At 33.9% G+C, this 24,657-nt stretch overlaps 4 protein-coding genes across 4 annotated transcripts; 2 read left to right on the top strand and 2 right to left on the bottom strand.

Annotated features, from left to right (window-relative positions):
- The first annotated feature begins 5,612 nt into the window (after window positions 1-5,612).
- Window positions 5,613-10,971, top strand: LOC145610218 (oligopeptide transporter 3-like). The gene is made up of 6 exons (XM_081665511.1): window positions 5,613-6,168; window positions 7,823-7,920; window positions 8,784-9,353; window positions 9,449-9,704; window positions 9,821-10,003; window positions 10,119-10,971. The coding sequence occupies exons 1-6, from the start codon at window positions 5,665-5,667 to the stop codon at window positions 10,731-10,733; spliced, it is 2,226 nt and encodes a 741-aa protein (XP_081521637.1). The 5' UTR covers window positions 5,613-5,664; the 3' UTR covers window positions 10,734-10,971.
- Window positions 10,972-12,115: 1,144 nt separating this feature from the next.
- Window positions 12,116-15,325, bottom strand: LOC145612214 (SNF1-related protein kinase regulatory subunit beta-2-like). Its single transcript, XM_081667594.1, has 4 exons — window positions 14,754-15,325; window positions 14,055-14,233; window positions 13,790-13,952; window positions 12,116-12,611 (listed from the first exon to the last, which is right to left on the bottom strand). Exons 1-4 carry the CDS (start codon window positions 14,931-14,933, stop codon window positions 12,288-12,290), a joined length of 846 nt encoding a protein of 281 aa, XP_081523720.1. The 5' UTR covers window positions 14,934-15,325; the 3' UTR covers window positions 12,116-12,287.
- A 1,332-nt stretch (window positions 15,326-16,657) lies between these two features.
- LOC145612206 (acyl carrier protein 3, mitochondrial-like) lies at window positions 16,658-18,103 on the top strand. The gene is made up of 3 exons (XM_081667585.1): window positions 16,658-16,769; window positions 17,425-17,625; window positions 17,760-18,103. The coding sequence occupies exons 2-3, from the start codon at window positions 17,428-17,430 to the stop codon at window positions 17,949-17,951; spliced, it is 390 nt and encodes a 129-aa protein (XP_081523711.1). The 5' UTR covers window positions 16,658-16,769; window positions 17,425-17,427; the 3' UTR covers window positions 17,952-18,103.
- A 122-nt stretch (window positions 18,104-18,225) lies between these two features.
- Window positions 18,226-20,088, bottom strand: LOC145612205 (uncharacterized). Its single transcript, XM_081667584.1, has 2 exons — window positions 19,660-20,088; window positions 18,226-18,844 (listed from the first exon to the last, which is right to left on the bottom strand). The coding sequence occupies exons 1-2, from the start codon at window positions 19,985-19,987 to the stop codon at window positions 18,507-18,509; spliced, it is 666 nt and encodes a 221-aa protein (XP_081523710.1). The 5' UTR covers window positions 19,988-20,088; the 3' UTR covers window positions 18,226-18,506.
- Between the last annotated feature and the right edge of the window lie 4,569 nt (window positions 20,089-24,657).

Raw genomic sequence — 24,657 nt, 5'->3', positions numbered from 1 at the left:
TATATAGTCAAGTCTTCATTAATATAATCCAAAAGACTTGAAATAATTGCAATTTGTTTCAACATTGATGTGAATGGTGAATTGAAAACTGAAAAGCAACAATTTATGGCGTATTGTTTAAGCATGTAAGATATTTCTTAGCTAGTCTATTACGTTAAGTGGACGCCATTTCTCCTCACCCATACCATCAAAGTATCAAATCATCCTCTATTATACAATAATATATCCATCACTTTTAATTAATTTCTATGCCAACTTATTTATGGGTTGTTAATTTGTTATTGACTTGTTTATTGTTGTGAAATGTGTATCTTGTTAGTGATATACGGAGTATAGTATAGCATGTTTTGGTATTATTATTTTGAAGGAAATGTATTTATACATCATGTGAGCAAAAAAACCAAACAATGAATTAATAAAGACTAATAAATTGCTTGATCATGAGAGCGAGTGATAGCTCAAGTGGTTAGAGCTTTCCTCTCAATTTCAGGTGATCCTGGCATCTATTCTCACCCCGCCCTTGTGACTCTCTAAACACCAAAAAATAAATTGCTTGATCACGTAAGCACGACAGTACACGACCTTAAACGATGGGTATGTAGGCTCGAGCTGAGATGTGTTTGGGCTCTTGCTTTGAAAATTGTAGCATGGCATATGCTGGATCAACATGAAACATGGTCTGACATGGCCCAATGATTCCATTCTTTCTTTCCCAAAGATAAGCAGCAAAATGATATCAAGAGGTGGTTTATTTTTCGTGACAAAAGAATGGATCATCTTTAGGAAAAAGTTGAAATATGCGAAAAATTGTTTACTTTTCCTCCAATAGAAGGGGCCTAAACATGAAAACTATTTGGGCCAGTAGAGCTGGCCTACCCACACTTTTCCGGTTGCCCTTTTAAATCATACTGGCCAGGAGTTGGACTAAATCATCGCAATTGGCAAGGGAGCCATACACCAAAATACCATAAAAACTACTTATACATTCTACTTACACCTTTCGTTACTTTCTGTCTCTAATTAATTGATATGTTTCTTTTATTACCTTTGTCAATGCACAATTCAACTATAACTTTGTGAGTAATTTAGTACCTCTATTATGGAGTAATAAATAAATGAAGAATTTATATACTCCGTATTGAAAGTTTACATTGAAAGGGGCTAACAAAATTCACAAACTAGTGAAAACAATATGTAAATAGGATTTCAACTGTCAAAACATGTCAATTAATTTGATGATATATTTCTTCAAGAGCTGAATATGATAATTTTATCTTATAATAAAAAGCCGTTGTAGGTGCGTAAATAGTTTTTTAAAAAAAAACCTTGATATATTGGTGCCAAATAATGAATAATACAAGTGGCTTTTTGAAATGTCAACTAAAGAGATGGAACATGAGAATATAGATTATGCATTGGATCGTCCACTCAAATTCATCTTGAGAATCTGATCGATGGATATTATGGCATTGTGGTCCTCCTTTCATCCTGTAACTTTGTCGTACACAAGACTCATTTCTCTAACAACAAATAACACCCAAACAACCAAAATCGACGAGTCGTTATTATGTACTTGTACTCCGTATTTCCTTTACCTATCTAGCATTTATCTTCCTACATTGGAGTACAATGAAACATGAAATTAAACCATTCCTTATTTTCCTTTTTTTCCCCTTTGTTTTAATACGAGTTATATATGAAGATTACAAGTACCGAAGTACGTAGTACTGTCAAATTTCAAACCGAAACCGTTTAACTGCCCGAAACCGACCAACCCAAATGAGAACCGAACCGATTAAAAACCGATTTTTTTAAAACCGAAAACCGACCCGAACCGTATTTTAGTAAACCCGAAACCGAATCGACCCGAATAATGTTTAACCGTATAAGAACCGAACCCGTTAACAAATCGAACCAAATATAAACCGAACTGAAAGAAAACCGAACCGAAAAAGAACCGAACCGTATCTAACCCGAAATCGGTTCCAACCCGAAACCGTTTAAAATGGCAAAAAAACCGCTTACACCGAACCGTTAGCAAACTGCTACCCGTTTGCACCGAACCATTTAAAAACCGAACTGATTGTAAACCGAACTGGTTATAAACTGAACCGTTTATGAACCAAAACGCTTCTAAATCGAACCGTTTACAAACTTTTTTATATAATTAAATGGATTTTTTTTTACGGGAATATAATTAAATGGATTAAATATTAGAAATTTTAGAATATTTTTTTTAAAATAGCAAATCAAATCATTCATTAAGGATAATCAGTGTTCACAAACAAGAGCAAAACAAGCAGGCTCAGGCCTGCCTCAAACTATTAGCAACACTACTGCCTCTAGTCATGTATATAAATGATTAAATAAGAAGCATATAATAACCTAATTGTAAACACAGTAATACATTAATACACTAACTCTTATAATCTACTTCGTAATAAACTAGTAAGATTAGTATGACTAAACTTGAAACAGAACATAATATGTATTTATAAAATCAATGAGAATTTGTTTATAATATGATGCCTAAGTAGTAAATATGAAACGCAAAAGGTTAGCAAGTACTATCAAATTTCAAACCAAAACCATTTAACTGCCCGAATCCAAACAACTCAATAAGCATTTTATTTTTTGAAACCGAAAACCGACCCGAACCGTAATTTAGTAAACTTGAAATGGAACCGATATGAATAACGTTAAAGTGGTCAAACCATCGAAGAACCGAACCAGTTATAAACAGAACCGAAAAGAACCGAACCAGTTAAAAACTGAACCGAAAAAGAACCGAACCAGTTATAAACTGAACCAAAAAAGAACCGAACTGTTTCTAACCCGAAACCGTTTCCAACCCGAAACTGTTTGAACCGGGATAAAAACCGTTTACATCGCACCGTTAACAAACCGCAACCCGTCTGCACCAAACCGTTTACTACCCGCAGTGTTTACAACCCGAACCGAATTAAAACCGCTTAAGAATAAACCGAAACCGAATCGAACCGATAACTATTTAAACCGAACCGAAACCGACCCGTGAGACAATTAAACCGATTCCAAACCGACCCGATTGAATACTGAACCGATTTCAAACCGAACCGAAACCGAACTGTCAAACCGTTTTGACAGTGCTAGAAGTACGTATTATCTAGCATATATTACTTGGACTATATGTACAATAATTGATATATGGCTTTTTATAGTGAAGGATTTGTAGTGAAGGACATGAGAGACAAGATGATGTGAGAGGGTACGTAATTAAGGTTTTTTTTTTTTTTCTGTTTAGTCTGCCCAATTATAAAATATACGTTGCATGTAGTTTAATTATTAGATAATGTTTAGAATTTCACCATAGTTAATAATTAAGTTAATATCTTTTTTGTTGTTGAAATAGTATGAAAGATTGGCAACTGTGCAAGACCTACTCCTTAGATTCCAGACTTAATATTTCTCCCTTTTCCTTTCTTATATAATTAACAAATGAGAATATTGTTTGGTAATGAACTGTTCGATTTGAAATTTTTGATGATTAAAGGATAAGGTGTTAGCTAGGTAGATGAGGCTACAACAGTACAAACTCAATTGTTAGTGTACACACCAAATATAGGTTACCTCATGGATATCAAAGAACAGCCAATTTAGGGAAAGTTAAGATCGGTATTATATATCGACTATGCAGGTACTTAGTTAGACGATAAACCATTACCGGTCCAAATTCAAGCGGACAAACACTGGAAACAAGAATTATTTAAGATGAACAGGACCTGTAATATACATAATGATGAGTTTGATGACGAGAGCATTGGGTACTATGTTACATGTAAACAGCAATCATAACATACATTAATATTTATATATATGCTCTTTTGTAATCGACTAAGCTTTGCCATTGAAAGTGACGAATATTCAAACCACATCGTACGGCTCCTTTATATCTAGAACCATAATATGACATTCGTGCCAGTGGGCCGTGGCCCATCGAAGGTATCACGTGGACAAATTAAATTTTTTGTTTTTGTAAAAAGAAAAAAAACAGTCTGCGTAGAATTGGACCATGGTCTATGAAATGTGCATAATATTCAAACAGACCCCCTACATAAAGACCCACTATTTCCATCATGAAACTTGGTTGGTTTATAATCAATCTCATTATTGTCTTCAATCCATCATTATTCATAATTGGTTTCATGGTTTGAGCTCATTTTATCAAAATAATGTTTCTTACTTTAAGTGTTTGTCAAACTAGGAGTGATTTTATGAGTAACTAAATATACTCAATGTCAAGAATTGTAGGTAAAAGTAGGAGTTATTGTTTTTGAAAATTCCCTTTTAAAAATTGAACATTTGAACTTCATACTAATTAAGCATAAACTATATTGTCATTTCCTTGTTTAATAAAACATAATATATAAGATATATGTATCAGTCAAGTGAAAATGTGAAATATAATACGAAGTTCATGGCTAGAGGTGGATTGAGTATGAGTAACAACATTTCTTGTATTGAAGTAGTATCACATATGCTAGAATATACTTACCTAGCTTGTTATGTGGTTTTGTAACCCAAGTGGGGCTACCAAAGTGATGGAACATATGCAAGGATATACTTGACACACTCATAAACATACCAGTGGTAAGAAGTCCGAAATTATATTTAATTAGAATAATATGGTGTAAAGTTATAAACATAATAGCTGTAAGAAGTTCGGAATAATAGTCGATTAAAATTGATACGGTTAGGTTCAAGGAGATGAACACAATAAATGCATTGATAATCTATCTCTAATTATTTAATTTCAAACAAAGCTAGAGAAATAATCATTAACAAAATGGATTGATAATCTATTTCTCATTATTTCAAACAAAGTTAGAGAAATAATCATTAACAATAATGCATTTGAAACTGAGCTTAAGAAAGAGGTGATAAAAATCGAGTCGGAGTTGACTTTTGTATAAAATTTGTGTCAAAAACAAACTATAGAATACAATTGGGCTTTTTTTTTGGTAGAACCCAAACTTTAATTAGAACTACAAAATTGTTTTTATATTTGTGTAAACCTGCACTTTTTCAGGTTGAGTTTGATTAGGGGTGAAATAGTCTATTACTTTTAAAAAATGTTATCACATGTATTAAATATAATTATAAACAATGTAAAAGCATTGGTTGTAATGAGCGTATCTTTGAGAGAGCAACAATAAAGGAAATCACATTCTAATAATGGAGCAAAATCAAAAGAAACCAGGAACGAGGAAACAAAACCAACGCACAAGGTTAACACAAGCAGAGTCGTCCACTATCCTACGTGGACAAAAAGACGGGCCCCACAAGTACGAAATCCACGTAGACATCCAGCGTGGCAATTTAGGAGAGGGCACGTAAGTGTGTCAGAACAAGTAGTACAACACACAGCTCGTGATATTCTCATGCTCTCTTTTCACTCCCTAAAGTTTTCTTCCACTTTTCAACAGTCTGATTGCGCCACCCACCCACCCCACCCCTATTCCGCTACAAGGGTAATTCCGTCATTTCCTCATTAAGGACAACACTGTAATTTCTCAAAAACCATACTAAAAATAATAGTGTAATTTAGGACTTGTATTTATATGTTCATATCATATGACATTGTCATATTTACTAAACCAACAATTTTAACACATATAGAGAGAAATGGCTAGCAAAGTGGCCGAGCACGGTGGAGGGAGAATCGAAGAAGACGAGGAGGAACACGAGAGGTGTCCGGTGGAGGAGGTTGCGTTAGTCGTACCCGAGACCGATGACCCGACACTCCCGGTATTAACATTTCGGGCATGGTTCTTGGGTATGATATCATGCGTGTTACTCATTTTCTTAAACACATTTTTTATCTATAGAACACAACCACTTACTATATCGGCTATATTAATGCAAATAGCGGTTCTACCCATGGGTAAGTTCATGGCCCGGGTTTTACCGACCCGAAATTACAGATTATTTGGAGGACGGTGGGAGTTTAGCTTGAACCCGGGTCCGTTTAACATAAAAGAGCATGTAATAATTACGATATTAGCAAATTGTGGTGTTTCTTACGGTGGGGGTGATGCGTACTCGATTGGTGCCATTACTGTCATGAAAGCTTACTATAAACAGTCCTTAGGATTCGTCTGTGCCCTCTTCATTGTGCTGACGACTCAGGTCAGTTTACGTCCTTGCTCATCATTAATTTTTATTAATCATTATTTAATTTAATGTACTGTATTAATTTAGAAATGTATGATAAATTCACGCTTATTATTCATTATAGTACGAGTACAATTTTTTTAGTTATACTCCCTCCGTCCCCAAATGATAGTCTCTTATGACTTATTTTAGTCCCAAATTAATAGTCTCATTTGTTTTTTTCAAGTACCATTAATATCAATTTTTTATCAAAATTTCCTCCAATTACAACAATATTTGTGCAAAATTTAACTTTCCCATGTAAATTTTGTTTTTCAATGTACTTTTATTACTTTCTCTCTCTACTATTTTACATACCCAATGTAAATTTATCTTTTCAATGTAATTTTACTACTTTTATTTAAGTTTCTTAATTTCCGTGATTTTTGCCCATAAGGGACTATCATTTGGGGACGGAGGGAGTATCATTTTATTTTTACGGAATTCTAGTCAATTTTTACGAAAATAAATGGGGTCTATGTGATAGGAGAGGTATAGAGAATAATTAGTTAAAAAGAAAAGTGGTGTATCTAAAAAACTTTCTGATTGAAAAAGTAATGCACCTAAAAAAACAGAGGAAGTATATAAAATATACTTTTCACTTTTAACTCTGAAAGGGTTATGTATATCATTTTTATGTTCATTTTTTTAAAAGTACTATCCATAAATGACATATGTTGTACCACAATGATATATTGTAGGCACGAGAACACGGAACACTTGTTTTATGCTATATCTAATCATGGAGATTAATTTTGTATGCATTATTAGTTCAAATTATATTATTAATTACTATATCAATTTTTCTGGTACAGATTATATAAGAGAGAATTGACTATAAATTTGGAAGTATAGTGGCAAATTGTACAACAATTATCTGGTAGTAGAGTGAACACTGAACAATAGTATACGTTATGAGTTATCAATAATTTGACTAATAGGAATGTGTCGATTAATTACAAAAGGGTGGGGTAGTATAATGTTGAAAATTGGAATTGGAATTTGTCTGATAAATAATTGAAAATTAAAGAACAAGGTTAAGGTTATGCATGTGAGAGGAGTGTTGGAGTTGGGTTGCATGTCCCATTCTTATTCCATCCATAGGTTTACATTTCTTGGAAGTTTCCCATTCCACCTTTCATTTTTCTTATTTTGGACTTTTCTTCTTCTTCATTTTCATCTCTTTTCCTTATTTTTTGAGCTTTCATCACATGCAATTTTTGTTTCAATTCATTAATTACAATGGGGAGAAAAGAAGAAGCATGCAAAGGGAATTAAAAATACCAACTACTTTTTCCGTTTTTATTTACTTATAAATATCACTCTGGCATATATTTTAAAGAAGATATATGAAATGACTATATAAACGGACAAATTAATTTTACCCCTTGTTAATTTGAAATGAAAAAAGTAATTTTAATTTACATATGACCATTACTGCATAATAAAATTTTTCCTACTCCATATGTTATAGTGAGACAAAATAATGATTATTTCCTTGGTACTTTTTACATACTTTCCTTTGTAACTTTTTATTAGGTTCTATTAATTGATTTGTGTCTTTTAGTAGTTTGTATTGTATAATAAGGTCCATAAAGAGTGTGATATATGCTTGTGACAACATAATCAGATAATTGGATATGGATGGGCCGGGATGCTTAGAAGGTATCTAGTTGACCCAGTCGAAATGTGGTGGCCAGCAAACCTTGCTCAAGTCTCCTTTTTTAGGTTCGTTCACTCTTCAACCTTAGCTTTCTACATACATTGCAATGTTCGTTTGGTCACAGATTCTGTTTTTCGCCTTTCCTGTGGAAAGTTGAGGCCAACGTCGTCTAGCTAATTGATCGATACGTATGTATGGCCATGTATTTGTCTAAACAAAGAGCATCAATTCCTCACTGGATAGACTACTACTTGCCCATCCTTCTCATTGACAGATGTTACGGATTGGAACTACTACTAGTGCTTCAATATTCCGATCTTACAACCAACTTTTATTAGGAATTATATTCGTATTATGATCTTACAACCAACTCTTAACTTTCGATAATTTATGAGCATCAAAATGACAAATGCTCGCGGCCTGTATACTTGGTTTTTGAAAAATGTTCTTGTTTGGTGAAAAATGCTTTAACATTACCTTACCTTAATTGACTTTTGGAAGTAAGAATTTTCTGCTAGAAAAGAAAAGAAAGTCATTTCATAACTTTTATAACAGGAATGAATTCATGCTTAAGAGCTACGGAGTAAGAATTTGTCACCCTCAGTTTTGTTACCTAAGCTAGTCATCGAGTATATTCTTTGTGTACATACGAAATGAATGAAGGAAATTGTATTGCAAGATTCGCTTAGGCTAACTTATCTAATACAAAAGTAACCTGTGATCAGTAATATTCGAGTTCTAAGGATGTAGCAGTAACTAACTAGGAATATCAACTAAGATTGCCCCTAACTTAAAAGGTCTTGATTCTTGACATAAACTATGGAGTAAAAAGTGTTTATGCATCTACGTAATAATGTAGTAATTACTTGTTTAATCTTATTTCTTTTAATACTAAAGAAATCTGATTATGATTAACTCGATACTGCAGAGCACTTCATGAGAAGGAGCACAAACAAAAGGGGCTTACCCGGATGCAATTTTTCCTCATCTTCTTTGCAGCAAGCTTTGCCTACTATGCTCTCCCTGGTTATCTGTTTCCAATTTTGACCTTTTTTTCCTGGGTGTGTTGGGCATGGCCTCGAAACATTACAGCTCAGCAGGTTGGATCAGGCTACAATGGACTAGGTGTGGGTGCCTTTACCCTGGATTGGGCCGGCATCTCTGCTTACCATGGCAGCCCTTTGGTGGCACCTTGGTCTTCCATTGTCAATGTTGGAATAGGTTTTATCATGTTCATATACATAATAATCCCGCTGTGTTACTGGAAGTTTGATACGTTTGAATCCAGGAAATTTCCAATATTTTCCAACAAGCTTTTTCGGTCTAATGGACTGAAGTATGATACCACCAAGATTCTCACCCCACAACGTGACCTTAACGTTGCAGCTTATAATAGTTACGGAAAATTATACCTTAGTCCTCTCTTTGCCCTTTCAATTGGGTCTGGATTTGCAAGATTCACTGCCACTCTTACACATGTTGCTCTATTCCATGGAAGGTATGCTGGTTTCAGTTCATGCAATAATCAGATTACAGTAGTCAATGTGGTTGTAAGTCAAGTCTTTACTCATATCATTCGGATGTGCTGTGCAGGGACATCTGGAAGCAGAGCAGATCTGCAATGCAAAATGCTAAGAAGGACGTACATGCTAAGCTGATGAGCAAATACAAACAAGTGCCTGAATGGTGGTTCCTGATCCTGTTAGTGTTGAGTGCGGCATTTTCAATCTTAATGTCGTTTATATGGAAAGATGATGTGCAGCTGCCTTGGTGGGGGATGCTTTTTGCATTTGCCTTAGCTTGGGTTGTGACTCTTCCCATTGGTGTCATTCAAGCGACCACGAATCAGGTACTACCTGCATACATGCTCTGGATTAATCTATTCTAGACTGCAGATTTTACTTTATCTGGTTAATCTATTTAAGGAATTTCTGGATTTTAAACATGTTTTCTGGATTAATGCAGCAACCTGGGTACGACATAATAGCACAGTTTATATTTGGGTATGTCTACCCTGGGAAACCCATAGCTAATCTGCTTTTCAAGATATACGGGAGAATCAGCACCGTTCATGCTCTGGCCTTCCTGTCTGACCTCAAACTTGGGCATTATATGAAGATTCCACCAAGGTCCATGTATGCAGCTCAGGTCTGTACTGCTGTACATATCTTCAGCTGTCTATTAGAACATTCAGTATATGAAGATTAGGTTTGATTGCTTGAAACTCACCTATTTTTTCCATTATTTTCTTAACAACTCACAGCTTGTCGGAACACTAGTTGCTGGTGTGGTCAACCTTGCAGTAGCATGGTGGATGTTGGCCTCCATTGACAACATATGCGACGTGGAGTCTCTTAATCCCAACAGCCCGTGGACATGCCCCAAATTCCGAGTCACCTTTGATGCTTCTGTTATCTGGGGCTTGATTGGACCTCAAAGGCTTTTTGGACCAGGAGGGTTGTACAGGAACTTAGTGTGGCTATTCCTTATCGGAGCAGTATTGCCTGTTCCAGTCTGGATACTCCACAAGATCTTCCCTGAAAACAAATGGATCCCGCTCATCAATATTCCAGTTATATCATACGGGTTTGCAGGGATGCCACCAGCAACGCCTACAAACATAGCTAGTTGGCTGGTCACTGGTACCATATTCAACTACTTTGTATTCAAGTACAGAAAAGAATGGTGGAAGAGGTACAACTATGTTCTATCAGCAGCCTTGGATGCCGGGACAGCCTTCATGGCTGTTTTGATATTCTTTGCACTCCAAAATGAGAACAAGAATCTGAAATGGTGGGGAACAGAAATTGATCATTGCCCCTTGGCGTCGTGCCCAACAGCCCCAGGGATTATAGTGGCAGGATGTCCTGTCCATTGACCGCCATGAAAGCCATGCAAATATGCCATCATCAACTTAGTGTAGGGAGTATTATTATTGTTTATGAAAATGTTACATTTATAGTAGGATGAGGAATAGATTTTGAGAAAGAACCCCTCAATAAACACATTGATAGAAGTATTATCTTATTGAACCTATTTAGTGTGGTTGAAATTGTTTTGTGATCAATTTTGGTTAAGCTGATCACTGGCCGTAAAAAGTTCACAGTTTCTGATCCCTTTGCTTGTGCATAAGCGTCTGATTGATAACGAATCTGAAATTTAGAAACAGGGCTGGCACATCCTAATTCCTTTGGCGGTTGGCCTAAGTGTGAGGTAGAAGCTAATCAGTTTAACATGACCCTGCAAGCCTGGGATCAATTGAAGCAAAACAGAAGATGAAAGCAAGAGTGTGTGTTCGCGCTAGCATTGGAGCTCAAGTAGTAGTAAGTTGTACAGTAGGTACCAGATAGTGTTTCAGACTTCGGTATGTATGGCAGTTGATGATTTTCTTTCAAATAAGTATGCCTTTTTTGAAAAGTAAAAAATCTCTTCCTTTCTTATTGTTCAATTCAGTCCCTTTTTCGGCAGGTAAAAATAGTACCAGTCTTTCAAAATCCTAATTTTGGAGCGCTACAAAATCATAAAATCTTGATTCAAATTAATAATAAGCTTAATTATATTGATCTCTCAATAAAGAAATGAAAATAAGAGAAAAGATAAGATTCAACTAGTGCTAAAGTTGAAGACTTGAAGATCAGATGGCAGACATGTGTAAGCTTAAACAATAAAAACAAAGCTTTAGATTCCTGACAATTCCATAAAGAGCAAGACGAATATATTTCACTAGTAAAGCTAAGTATTGGATATGGAAATGGAGATATTTACAAGTACATGATTTTAATAAAGATGTGGAATTTACGTGTCAAGAATAAGAAGGGGCCTATTCTGATTGACTGAACTAAGCTGAACTGAACTCAACTGAATATTTTATGAGAGAAGAAAATTAAGAATTGAATTAAAAATAATATGAAGAGAACAGGCCCTAATTCCTCCCACAAATTTGTCTTTCTTCTAGGTATTCGTTACATTCATTGATTGCTGCTACATTCGTTGATTGTTGCTAAGTTCATCTAGCGAAACAACAGCAGGTAGAAGGAAAAAAAAAAAGGAAAATCCTAGCTTGAAAGATGGCACGCTAAGGGTCTGACTTGCAAAATGCAATTTATGGCAGATAAAAGCAATTGCTGCAACTTAATGTTGCTCCCATTAGATCTAAAGCCGTATAAAAGTATCCACGCCACTAGTAGAGCTTAGTGTGGTTATCAGATGGAAAAACTGCCAACAAAAGTTTTGAAATGCCAGATAAAGCAAGCTAAAGACTAAAGAGGACAAAGAAGTTGTCAAATTGAAGCAAACATAAAATTTGGTACTTGAGCGCCTTCTATAGTCTACTTCATCCAGCAACGGTACAATACATTGTTCTGATCTATCCTCACCATTACTACTAAACCCAACCCTCTATAGATTTAAATAATACCTCAAAAACACATCCCTACAGAGATTTGTAGAGTACAACAGTCACATACTTGGACTTGAACCTATGTGTAGAGCCAAGTGCGACAACTGATGGACCACTCTTTCCCTTCTGCATGTAAAGATGATTAAGAACCACATGTTGAGGTCTTGAAAGAGAAGGCGGCGGCGCCTCTGTGCACAGAGAAGGTACATTAAGCAAGGTCATGTTAAGGTGAGGAGGAACAAGAGGTGGTTCCTTGGCAAAATCATCTTGGTTAAGTTCTGTATTATTATAGCTACTATCTGGAGATTGTGGTGGCTCGAATCCTGATATGCTCTCTGTATCTTCTGGGACATAATCCTGCATTTGTTCATCAGAATCCATTGGTGAATCACAAAATCAAGCAGAAACGAGCCCCTAAACTTTAGTCAACCTAGTATGAACAAAGACCCTTCTTATCAAAATAGCAGAATGAGATGGAGAAAGTAGAATAGTGTCATCAAGAATAAGACAATTTCTGGAAATCTAAGCGACAGAAGAAATTTGCAATAATATGTTCTGCAGGTGTAGTTAGGAATAGCATCTTAAATTAAGATCTATAAGTTAGTTGGTGGCATCCCTTTCAGTCCAATTGTGCATTTATCCTCATCAATCCAAGCTTCTTGAATTATTTTTTTTTTTTGCTCAATAGGTGCTTCGTAAGCCATAGATAAGGTTTATTCGGCTTACAATCAATTTGGACTTGCAGAGTGCAGGCTCCTTGTTCCTTTGTCCATTAATAAAAGATTCCTTAATTATATCCCAAAAGAAAAGATATATTCTTCACGACTGAAGTCACATCACTAGTGACCTTCTTAGCTGTGATGACATTGCACATCTTATGGCAGAGTGGCACTAACAGAAGCATCAAAGAAAATAATATCCAATTTGAACAAGCAGCAGATAGATAGATTGAAAGAGAGAATCTCATAGGACATTTGATAAAGATGGGCTTTGGCTTTCGAAACCACATAGACTAGGCAAAACTTTATTTGACAATATAATTCAATGGTGGAAAATGGAGATAGTTGACGTTACTATCTCTTTCCACAGAAGAATAATGAGCTAGCTGCTCTTATGAGATTTAACTTTTTTTTGGCATGTAATCGTAGTAAGGGAATAAAACTAACCTTTTTTTATTTTGTCTTTTTTTTTTTTGATCATATAGATCTCCAGGTTCCTGCTCTAAGTGTATATTCGCGAATAGTAGGGGTAAAATTAACAGGATAAGAAACTAGTTTTCACAAAGGATTCTGCTAATTCATCATAGAACACAGTTGAAACAGGTTTAAAAAATAGGGTAATAACATAAGCACCAATCCACACCAGTGACCACTCTGACCAGACGCTGACCCACAAGTAAGATCAAGTACATTGTCATTAACACCTCAGATATCTCTACTCTTAGATCACCATATTACACTTGATTTGAATCTCAGAACATTAACATTGCACATGATGATAAACTCAAACAAAAGTGTACAGAACAAGAAATTTACCTGCAAATCCAAAACATTGTAATAATTTCCAGTCTCGTCCTGGATCCAAGGTAGATCAGATGAATAAGTCCACGCCCCATCAACAATAAACCTATATTGGTAAACTCCTGATGGCAGCACTTTCATGAGAGTAAAGTCCTTTCCTGATCTCTGTAGAGGTTTTCTGTACACAAAAATATATTTTGTTAAGATTTGGCAAGAACTACTCGAATCACACACCAAAATTGTCATACTAATTCAATAAGATGTAAGGAGGGTATAGAACCTTGTCTTCCAGTTGTCCCATGAACCCTCCACAGCAACTTCCTTGCCACCACTACTCCAAGTGAACATAGTAGGAATTCCTTGCTCAAAACTCATTTCTTCATCAGGCGGCGATGAATGTAACCATGTTGGATTTGGGATATGCAAGTCATCGGGTTTTTGTATCGGAGCCACCGGAGGCTATGCAAAATCACATAAACAAAAACAGCCATAAGTAAAAAGATAATCTACTCTATAACCCTGAAAAATGTACCCACACGGCCACACAGGAAAAAGTATCCCTATATAATTAAGCAAGAAAGCCTAAAGAACTTATAAAGGACATACGAAATCACAACCTACAATGTTGCTTAACCATGATTCATTAACTACAATCTCAAATAAGCTTCAATAAAATAGTTAAATGCACCAAGTTCCAATTTTTCTGCATCTTTATTGAAATTTGGTTAATAAAAAGCATAATCATCAACAGCATTACAAACAATTGTACCATAATTCATGAAAAGGGCAATAAAACATCATTTACAGTAGAAGCATACACAGTAAAAGTAGAATTTCAATGAAAAACAGGCAAAAAAAAAACATCTGGAAACAGCAAATCTAACCCCAGATAATTATGAGCAACAAATCAATAGAAAACCCAAGAAAAAAAAATCAATTAATCAGAAAAACAAAGAAAATTAAAAGGGGTATTAAAAACCTGAGGAGCAAATTTAAGAGGAGATTGAACAGTTCTAGGACTTTGAGGAGGAGAGTGAGTCATGAGAGCTGGAGAAGGTGAAACCCCACAAACAATCTCTTCTTCTTCTTCCTCTTCTTCTTCAATTACAAACCCTGATTCAGATTGACTCCCTTCTTCTCTACCATTAACATTTCCCATTAATTTATGTATTTTGGAGTTTTATACCTAGAAATCTAAACTCCAATTAAATTTCCCCACAAAAAAAATTAATAAAAAAATTATATAACTTGTTGGTTATTAAAAATATAAACCCAAAAGATTAGAAAGATAAAATTCAAAAAAAGAAAACAAGTTACAAGGAAAGTAAGGGAAGTAGTGAGTTAACAGAAGGAAGAAGAAGGTGAAGGTGAAGGTGAAGGTGAAGGTGGGTGGGGATCATACTAATCACTTTCTTCTTCCATTAAAACCATCATTAATTTGTAATCATCAGGATGAATGAATGGATGGATTGAGGAGAGAGAAAAACAAAGAAAGGAGTGAGATGTGGAGAGAATATTATTAAGGGTAAAACAAAATGAAAAATAATGTGAAGTTGTTCATATCATAAAATCATAATCTTATGAAAGAAGTCTGAATGTCATTTTCTCATCCTTGGTTGGTTGTTTTTTCAGGAGAGGAGAACCAACCCACCTAAACCCTTTTTACCTTTTTGCTTTTTTTCTTCTCTCTTTGGGAAATCTTTATTATTAGATTAATAATTTTATAATTGATAGTGTTAAAATTGATTTATTGGGTCCGGATCAAGATTGTAAATTTTAAAATTATAGTCATAGAGATTTAGCTGGTTACGTTACAATTGGAATCGTTTGGATCAATACAATCAGAAGATAAAGAGATCGATAAATATTACCATTATGTTATAATAGGATAACGATCTAATCTTTTGTAGATCTTGCTATAAGTATAACATATTCTTTATAATAAAAGGGTATAAAATCTATTATATTTTGTGGAGTACAAAAATGTCAATCTTGCAATCTCATGATTGCTATGTCTATTCAAGGTATAAACTTTACACTTTGGAGTATAATATCTTACAAATAGGATATAAAAAATATTAAATGGTGTAGCACAGCATATATTTAAAGTGTCCAATTACTTAATTTGACTAGCTGTTTACATTAACTGTTATAATTAGTTTTTTACATTAGTTGTTTTGATTAACTAATTATAATTAGCTGTTTTATAAATATTGTAGATGATTTACATTAAGTGATCGTAATTAGCTGTTTATGTAAAAGTGTTAGGTAAGTAGTTGTTAGTTATTGGATGTTTTAATGTATACCATTACCTGTTTTAGTGTACAAACAACTAAAAAAACTACTCTATAAACTCTTAAACACATCTTCACCAAACCTCTCAAATACGAAGTAACTTTTTTAAATGATCAAATTACTCCTATTACCAACAACAACAACAACCAAAAAAAAAAAAAAAAAAAAAAAAAAAACACTCCATTTACATGTAAAATTAAAGGGCTTGTTCGGCATCGTTTTTTGTTTTCTATTTTCTATTATTTTGAAAACAAAAAACCAAAAATTGAAAACAAGAAGGAAAAAAAAAAAAAAAAAGTATTTTTACTTTTTTTGTCAAAATGATCATGATGATTTTAATAAGTTCATTACCAAATATAAAAAACAAAATCAAATGAACCGTAAACTTTTGGTTACCATGTAGAAAAGGGAGAGGGTACAAAAAAGAAAAAGATACTTGTACAAATGATTATTGGGCTAGTTTCATGGGCTTAAACATTTTAAATGGACTAATTGGGTTTACTGTTAACAGTTGAGCCTTTTGCAGTTTAGTGACAAGAAATTAGGCCCACTAAAGTAAGTAAAACTTTTTGTTTTTTTTTTTTAAAGTAAAACTTGCAATCTCCTCTTTGGCAAAGCTTTTCTTCTTCGTCACTCTCCATTCTCTGAGGCATTAACGCAAACACTTACCAGACAAAGCATTCAACCACAATCTTCAGAGGTATTCAACCCGCATTTTTGTACATCTTGCTTTACTCTTCTGTATTCATTTTCATTTTTTAATTCTTAATTTACTTTTAGTGTAAGATTAAGCATTTAATAACTTAGGTTTGGAGTTCATCACCAACTCAATTCATCCTCATTTGTTTGCTTTCGTAATCTTTGATGTAATTTCCAAGTATGTATTAATTTATTATAAGAACGAGTTTACAGTTACCCATTTTTCAAATTAAAGTTTTAAGCTTTTGGTAATTAAGTATTGAAATAATTTTCTTGTTTTTACTTTTGCTTTGTTAATCAATTTGATGATGTTTCTATGTTTACTTAACCTTTTTGTTATATTCAATAATCAACATTTATTAATTGTGTAGAATTGTTGAGTAGAACAGTGACAGTAAATTGTGAAAAATTGTCATTGTTGAATAACCTATGTTAATATTGTACTACAACAAACCAAGAATCTAGTTTTATGCTCAAAATGCCTTAGATTTATTGGAAAGGCTGTTTCTTTATAATTACAATGATGTCCCCTTTATTTAGTAAAACTGGTTGTAACTTGTATGTCTGCATTCACAAAGATTTACCGCGAAAACGAATGTTCTGATTGCTAGTCTAACCGTATACTGTATGTTTTTGGGGAATTCTTGTTAATGCAGAAAATGCAGAGTATAAAGAGCTCTATTCTGAGGCATTTTAGACTTCAGGCCTCCTTGAGGACTTGGTCATTCACTGAAAATGCAAGTCTACTGAACATATTCAGCAGGCAACTGTGTACTACTACGGCTAACACCGATGACCAGGTAATGGTTCGAGTGATTGACTTGGTGAAGAAGTTCAATAAAACTGACAACACCAAGGTAAGTTTTAATGTTACTGATGTTGGACTTGATCTTTGCCCTTTGCACTTTTTATTGGAGTAATTGTTAGTATCAATTCCCTCGGATACATGAACAACTTACATTGCTCAACTTGCTTGTCTTGTTAACAACAGGTAACTGAAACGACTAATTTCCAAAAGGATCTATGCTTGGACAGCTTGGAGAGAGTGGAGCTTGTTATGGCTTTCGAGCAGGAGTTCTCCATTGAGATTCCTGAGGAAGAAGCTGATAAGCTTACTTGCTGTGCTGATGTTGCCAAGTATATTTTAGATGAAACTAAGCAAAGTGCTGCCCAGAATTCCTGATGTTTACCAGGTATTGATGATGGAATCTTATAATCATACTAGATGCTATCTAATATTCTAATTTGTATTGACTTGGGAGATTCTCTTTGGTTCACTGTAACTTATACGAATTATATGCCATTTTTTTTTCCTCTCAAGCACTAAATTGAGTTTCTTTCCTGAGCAATCAATGTAAGTTTTGTTCAAATGTGTCCCCCTTTTAGTATGATTCATGTGTGCTATCCATTATTCGTAAAAAGTGGCTTCCGGTATGTGTTAAAAGTTTAAAACAAAGCTCTCATGACAATCCACTATGACATGTAGGATACATCACCAAAAGTTACAACAAAATTACATTTATGTACATGTAATATACATAGTGGTGTATAAAGTATATCTTTTTTTTTTCATCTTTTTTCCCTTCAAAAATTGTAGTAGTACTTTGCTGTTTTTTCACTTCAAGTAAATGAGTTGGTGGTATTGAAATCTGGGACTCAGTGCTGTGACTGCAGCGCCATCCGAGTGAGCCATTATACCTTTTCTCTCAATCATCAATATTGTACTTTGAAATGCCACCTACCATGACATCCCTTGCTCATCCTTTTGTCCTTTCATGCAAGCTTCTGATTTCTCAGGCATTATATCCAGAAGTTCCATTTTTCCTGCTGTATATGTACGGATTCCGTTTCCAACAGAAGATAGCTTGATTTCCTTGTTTTTAATAGTTGATAGATGGCAAGGGGAATCCTTAGGTAGCTCTAGAATCTTAACTGAGCACTTCTTGTCCAAGTTTGGGATCCCATGAAGATTGGAGGGAAGTTCAATCATGAACTCTCCATATTCGTCAGTAACAGTTTTAGCCCAACTAGGACTTTTGACTTTCTTGTTGGGACATTCTGCTCCAACCAAGGCCCCTATGAAAAATGAAAATAGAATAGTACACTTTCTTAATAAACTGTTAAAATAATAAAAGATTACTTATGAGGATTTTTACACAACTAACGTTGATTAAGTCATAAGAATATCTTGGAATGGGTGAATATTAAACAAGAGTTGTTTTATTATACAGTAGCTATTATGTTTAAGGCCTGGAAGGATACCCCTGAAGTTAATAGCAGGGGCATCCTATATGAGGTCTTCAACTCTGTTTTCGGTTTAGCACCGCGTAATTAATTGCTAAAGCTGTTAGTTTCATTTGATTTTGCTAAAGTATCTGGTGCATATGGTCTCAATAATTAATCCTCTTTTCCCATTGTAATATATGAGCCCCTACAGCCTCAAACAGAATTTCTAATTGAATTATGTTTCTCATTGATTATATAAATATCAAATTTAAGCATATTCATGAGTATAATAAAAAAATACTTAAGACTTAATGCATGGTAGAATGTCACACCATGCGAAAATCCTCTCTCAACAAAGTATGAAGCTTTATTCCTAAGTATTCCCAGCAAAAGACTCTTCATCTATTGAATATCCCAATCAAAAATAAAAACTTGAAAACAATATAAAAAAATATTTTATTTTGGGTCATCTTCTTTTTGTTTGTTCTTTGAGAAGGGAGTTATGGGGGGGACTTATTCAATGTTATATCATCAAAGAGAAAAATTCAATGGATCATTATGCAGACTAGTAATTAGATAATGCACGGTTTTCGAATCCTGGTCAAAACTATAACAGAGATGCATGAGACAAGTAGGCACTAAAAGCTTTAAGGATTTAGGTTTACCTGAGATAGGCTGTGGGGGAAGCTGAAGTTGGTGGTGGTTGCCATGTTTAGCTGGTAAACAAGCTTTGTTGCAGACAACAGAGCCTGTGATTAGAACAGTGGATAGTTTTTCCTCACCATACCCAGCCATTTGCACCATCTCATCTCTGCTCGACATCTCGAGTACCCACTTCATCTCAAGACTTTCATCATCATCATCTTCTTCTTTGATTTCATTACTGGCGATGGGGCGGCATTGAGAGTTGACTATCATGGAAGCAAATAACAGAGCTGCAAGCAACATCACAAGGATGCTGTGATTGCAGTTGGCGCAAAACTTGGTCATCATCTTTGTGGTTGTGTTAGTTTTCTGTTGGTTCGTCTAAGTTTCCTCGGTCGAAAATACGAGTAGTGTTTTTGTTAGACGCAAAGGAATCAGCAATTTAGTTGGCTGCATTTCTTTGCTTTTTATAAGGCAATTTGTGTTGAAACAAATGCTCTTGGAGTTTATTAGTATTTACACAATTTTGACCATAGCTAATTACGTATTAGAAAATTCTAGCAACAGACAATGACAATCTTATATTTCCCCTTGTAATAAAATAATGTATGTTGTCATTATCTAGTGTCAGTGTGTCACAATCTTGTAAAACTGAAGGTTGTAAGGAAACCAAGCAAAGATTGATGATCTTCTTCTATCACAATCAAGTAAATTAATGCCAAGGCACCAAGCTTCTACCTTGATATTTACCTTGATAAATTGTTTTCTTTCATATTATTATGACTTTATGAGAATTGAAATGACATTTGCCTTACTTCAACATAAAGGTTAAAAAACAATCAGTATCTCATACAATTGTTGTTTCATACAATTGTTGTTAAGTGCTTCAACTTTTTATTAAAATCGACAAAGTATCCATGTGATTTTATTTTTGTGCCAAGTAATTGGTTAATTGACGAGGTGTACTTCATAACTTTGTGGTTAAACTTAATCGACCTTGATTGTCGCATTCTATCAATATTTCATATTATTCCGTACCTCTTTGTTTGATAAGGTTAGATAATTTGTTTTACTAAAATCATATGGATCTTTCATGTTGATTTTACTTTTTGTTTCTTAATCTTTTTAATCAAATAGTAACAATTTATGCATAACAAGAGACATAGAGCATGAAATAATCATGAAATTTAAAAATGAAAGAGGGGTAGAATAGTCTTTGTATCTAAGAGCATAAGAAGTGTCAAAGGTTGAAGAGGAAAGAGTAACGGAAGGTTTGGTAGCCAACTCCTTTTCCCTACGTAATAGAATTATTTAAACAAGTATTTGGAGCAGTTTTATCTTAATGAGAACCACGTTTGTCTGTAATGAACTCAGAAAATAAGGTGTTGCCACGTAGACGTATCTTTATCAATTTATTTAATGAATAAAAAAAAAAAAGTAGCCAAAGTGTGTTCCAAAAATTCAAGCCTGTCCCAACGATCTTGCATCTAAAACGTATTGGTCATTAAATTCTCTCCTACCCAACTAAAATTACTGCTGAGTAGTCAGCTTAGCAGCCCTTCTAACACAAATAAAGTGGAGGCATTTATTCATACCTCAATAATAATAATAATCATCATATCTTCAAATAATCAAATTCAAACCTATTATTTTTTTATGTACTCTACTTTATGAATGAAGTAGTTAAACCATATAATAGTACATGTCATCTAAAATCTCATGATATACTTAGGGCATGTTCTCATACGATTATTTTCAGTTTATTTCAGTTCAGTTCATTTCAGCTCCTAATTTTCCTCTCTTACTATTATAAAATATTCAGTTCAGCTCAGCTCTAATAAGTTCAGTTCAGCTCATTTCAATCAATGAGAACATGCTTTTAGTATATAACTACAAGTACAATTTGAAGCTTGCTTGGTGTAGTTAGTTGATAGTATATCTTATCATCATGAGGTTAAATAGTCGTATCTCCTCTATTGTTGTGCTTAATTTTAAATTCCTTATCCTTTTCCTTTACTTTTAAGTATTTGGCCCGTAAATACAAGAAAAACAAAACCGTAAGGATTAAGAACTGATCAAGGTCGCCAAAATAAAAAAATTTCATGAAGTATTCTCAAAGTACAATACACTGGTTCACGTCAACTAAGTTGAAGTACTTGACGAGGGAGAGAAGAACAAATCAAAGCAATTAGTAGTGGAAGGGTTGCGGTCTTCACGTACGACGTATCACTCCTTTGACCTTTTCTGTTATCTGGAATGAAATGGAATAGGTTAGACTTGGTGTTGTGATCATACGCTCTTGACTTTTTGGACTACTCTTAACTACATTTTTGTCTTTTTTTTTTTCTTTTTAATTTATTCATACCTAAACAATATAACTTCTGAAAAGTATGCTACGAGTACATACCAAATTACCAAGTAGTCAAGTACATATGCCTAATTTCTTTTAAGTTTCTCACTCGACCAACTTTTTCTTCACGGCTATTATAAAAATCTTATGTACAATATTCACAAAAATTGTGATCTTTTTTGTTAGTTGGATACAATTTTTTTTTAAAATGACATCTTAACACCATTTGTCTTGTTATCAAATTATTTATATGAATAACAAAGGTTAACCTTTCAAAAAATAAAATAAAATAACAAAGGTTAAGGTTTCCCATATTATAGCCATTTCTCCCAAAATTTAGATGCTATGCTACTATATCCACCGACGAGTGTAGGATAATAGGCTTGTAGTCTTGTAGATGAGATAAATGGATATGGTTTCAATAAAATAGAAATTGGAGGTTAGAAATTATGGTCAACTATAAACCTTGTAGTTTAACTTTAGAATAGGTCAACTAATCTAGCTTTAGATGAACTAAGACAATTTTTTGAACTTAAGCTGAAAGAAGTAATTTAAAATAATATGGTTTGTGTTACTAGGTAAATATATGACATTATTTATGAATTACAAAGTACTCCCTCCGTCCCCGAAAGAACGGCCCATTTGGGTTGATTACGCGGGTATTAAGAAAGTTAAATAAAAAGAAGTAAAAGTATATTGAAAATATAAATTTACATGGGGTTTGTAAAAAAAATAGAGATAGAAAGTAATAAAATTGCATGGAAAATCAAATTTTTTATATGGGGAAAATAATTTTGCACAAATATTGTTGCAAATTGGTAAGTGTTTTAATGCAAATGGGTCATTCTTTTTGGGACTAAAATTAGGCCAAATAAGTCGTTCTTTCAAGGACGGAGGGAGTAATAAGTTATTTTGATATTCAATAGATAGAGATTAGAGGTTCATTTTATCACTTTCATAAGTATATAGCTAGCTGTAGGAGTTGTCAAAGGAATGCTCCGTAGGTCAAAGTACCAAGCCTAAAACAAATAATTAGTCTCGTATTAATTTAGTCTTTGCAAATTAAGCAAACTTTGTAGGCCTAATCATAGAAAATTGATTAACAGCCATAATGATATGACCTTCGAACCTACAATAGTTTGTCCTTTTAGATACTTGTAGTATTTTTATCAATTTATGAATCAAGTTGTAGTAGAAATGAAACAGATACGTTGGCAACCTTAGTACGTATGATTGTATTCAACTTTTTGGAACATGTTCAACACACTACAGGAGCCAATATTCACTATATGCTGTTTAATCATGACCTTGAAATATGCATCTACATTCTCATGTTGACTAGCTTATGTATTCGGTTGTCAATTATAGAAGCATGCACTCCAATGACACAAATAATAAGAAGTGTGAGGCATTTTAGGTTATGCGTGCTATCGGCTTGAGAAACATTTATGTAGGAACACTATTTCACTATAAGACCATTTTTATGAACCCTATTATAGTTTCTCTCTTTCTTCTCTTTTATCGTTAAGGTTTTTTTTATTTATTTTTTTTTTTCAAAAAGTTGTAAGATTATAAGACGCAGTATTACTTTATTTAGCTAATGATTCATTTTAACCATCCCCTCACTACACTTTCTTTCTATATTTTTCATCTCCTTAAAGCTAAGCATAATAATGTACCCTTTATACTGTGATTAAAAGTAAATAGAGAAAGTACCTAGAAACAGATTTCTATTAAACTTGATCTGATAGCGTAATAGGTCGAATAAATAAAGTCTTAAATCTTAATTTTGAACTATTCATCTTAATCATGGCTAGGTTCTACATTTCGAACTCAAGATTAGACTTATTCAACTTCATGTCGATGACCCACCTTGGGCCTTCCCATGTTTCCTTAGTCTTATGAAGCCCAACTCTCTTGGACTATTTATGAATTAATTGTATAATGATCTTATGACATACTTGCTACATTCGCTTTATAAGAGCAACTCCAATAACAAGCTAATTTGACAATTAGCTTGCTATGCCACATAAGCTTTTAAGCTAATTATAATTTTAGCTACCTTTTGCTCCAATGGCTAGCTATTAGCTTAGTAGTAGTTGTTGAATAGAAAATACATGGAAAGAGCTTAATTGGTGCAATAAACATTTTATTTTGGAAAGTTTATTTCCCAAGCAAATTAGCTTGGCAAAGCTAATTCGCTTAGCCAAGCTAATTGAGTTTTCTAGCTCCAATGGTCAGGTTAGTAGCTAGGGAATTATTGAAATTGCAAGCAAGTCACTATCTACAACCATTGGAGTTGCTCTAATAATCCATAGTAATTTAAGTTTTACACTATTCTTATACTTATTACTTTGACAATTGACAATATTTTTTTATCATTATACAAAACATATGTTGTATGTAAAATAGTTTTGGATTAGTGTATATGTACATTTTTTTTTCTTAAGCATGTATATTTACATCTCTATTGATATGTTAATGTAAAACACATACCAATGCACACTTATAGTCAAAATTAATATATGAATAGTGAAAAAAAGTCTAACGTGCCAATTATTTTGGGACGGATGGAGTATTAAAAATGGTAAGTGTGCTCTCCAGCATAGATGCGGGAACTGAAGAAGAATGGTTGGTCTACTTTTAGTCGTTGACTAGTGACTACGTG

This window comes from Chenopodium album, chromosome 24 (genome assembly GCF_948465745.1).
Source record: "Chenopodium album chromosome 24, dcCheAlbu1.1, whole genome shotgun sequence".
Classification (NCBI taxonomy): Eukaryota; Viridiplantae; Streptophyta; class Magnoliopsida; order Caryophyllales; family Amaranthaceae; genus Chenopodium; species Chenopodium album.
Note: the sequence above shows the minus strand (reverse complement) of the source record. Positions and strands in the feature narration are given on the sequence as shown.

Coding starts and splice junctions, on each gene's coding strand:
- LOC145610218 (XM_081665511.1), top strand. CDS start 5,665: ATGGCTAGCAAAGTGGCCGAGCACGGTGGAGGGAGAATCGAAGAAGAC. Junction 9,354..9,448: donor GTTGCTCTATTCCATGGAAG/GTATGCTGGTTT, acceptor TGTGCTGTGCAG/GGACATCTGGAAGCAGAGCA. Junction 9,705..9,820: donor TTCAAGCGACCACGAATCAG/GTACTACCTGCA, acceptor GGATTAATGCAG/CAACCTGGGTACGACATAAT.
- LOC145612205 (XM_081667584.1), bottom strand. CDS start 19,987: ATGATGACCAAGTTTTGCGCCAACTGCAATCACAGCATCCTTGTGATG. Junction 18,845..19,659: donor TCCCCCACAGCCTATCTCAG/GTAAACCTAAAT, acceptor CATTTTTCATAG/GGGCCTTGGTTGGAGCAGAA.
- LOC145612206 (XM_081667585.1), top strand. CDS start 17,428: ATGCAGAGTATAAAGAGCTCTATTCTGAGGCATTTTAGACTTCAGGCC. Junction 17,626..17,759: donor ATAAAACTGACAACACCAAG/GTAAGTTTTAAT, acceptor TGTTAACAACAG/GTAACTGAAACGACTAATTT.
- LOC145612214 (XM_081667594.1), bottom strand. CDS start 14,933: ATGGGAAATGTTAATGGTAGAGAAGAAGGGAGTCAATCTGAATCAGGG. Junction 14,234..14,753: donor CTCTTAAATTTGCTCCTCAG/GTTTTTAATACC, acceptor GATTTTGCATAG/CCTCCGGTGGCTCCGATACA. Junction 13,953..14,054: donor TGGGACAACTGGAAGACAAG/GTTCTATACCCT, acceptor TTTTGTGTACAG/AAAACCTCTACAGAGATCAG.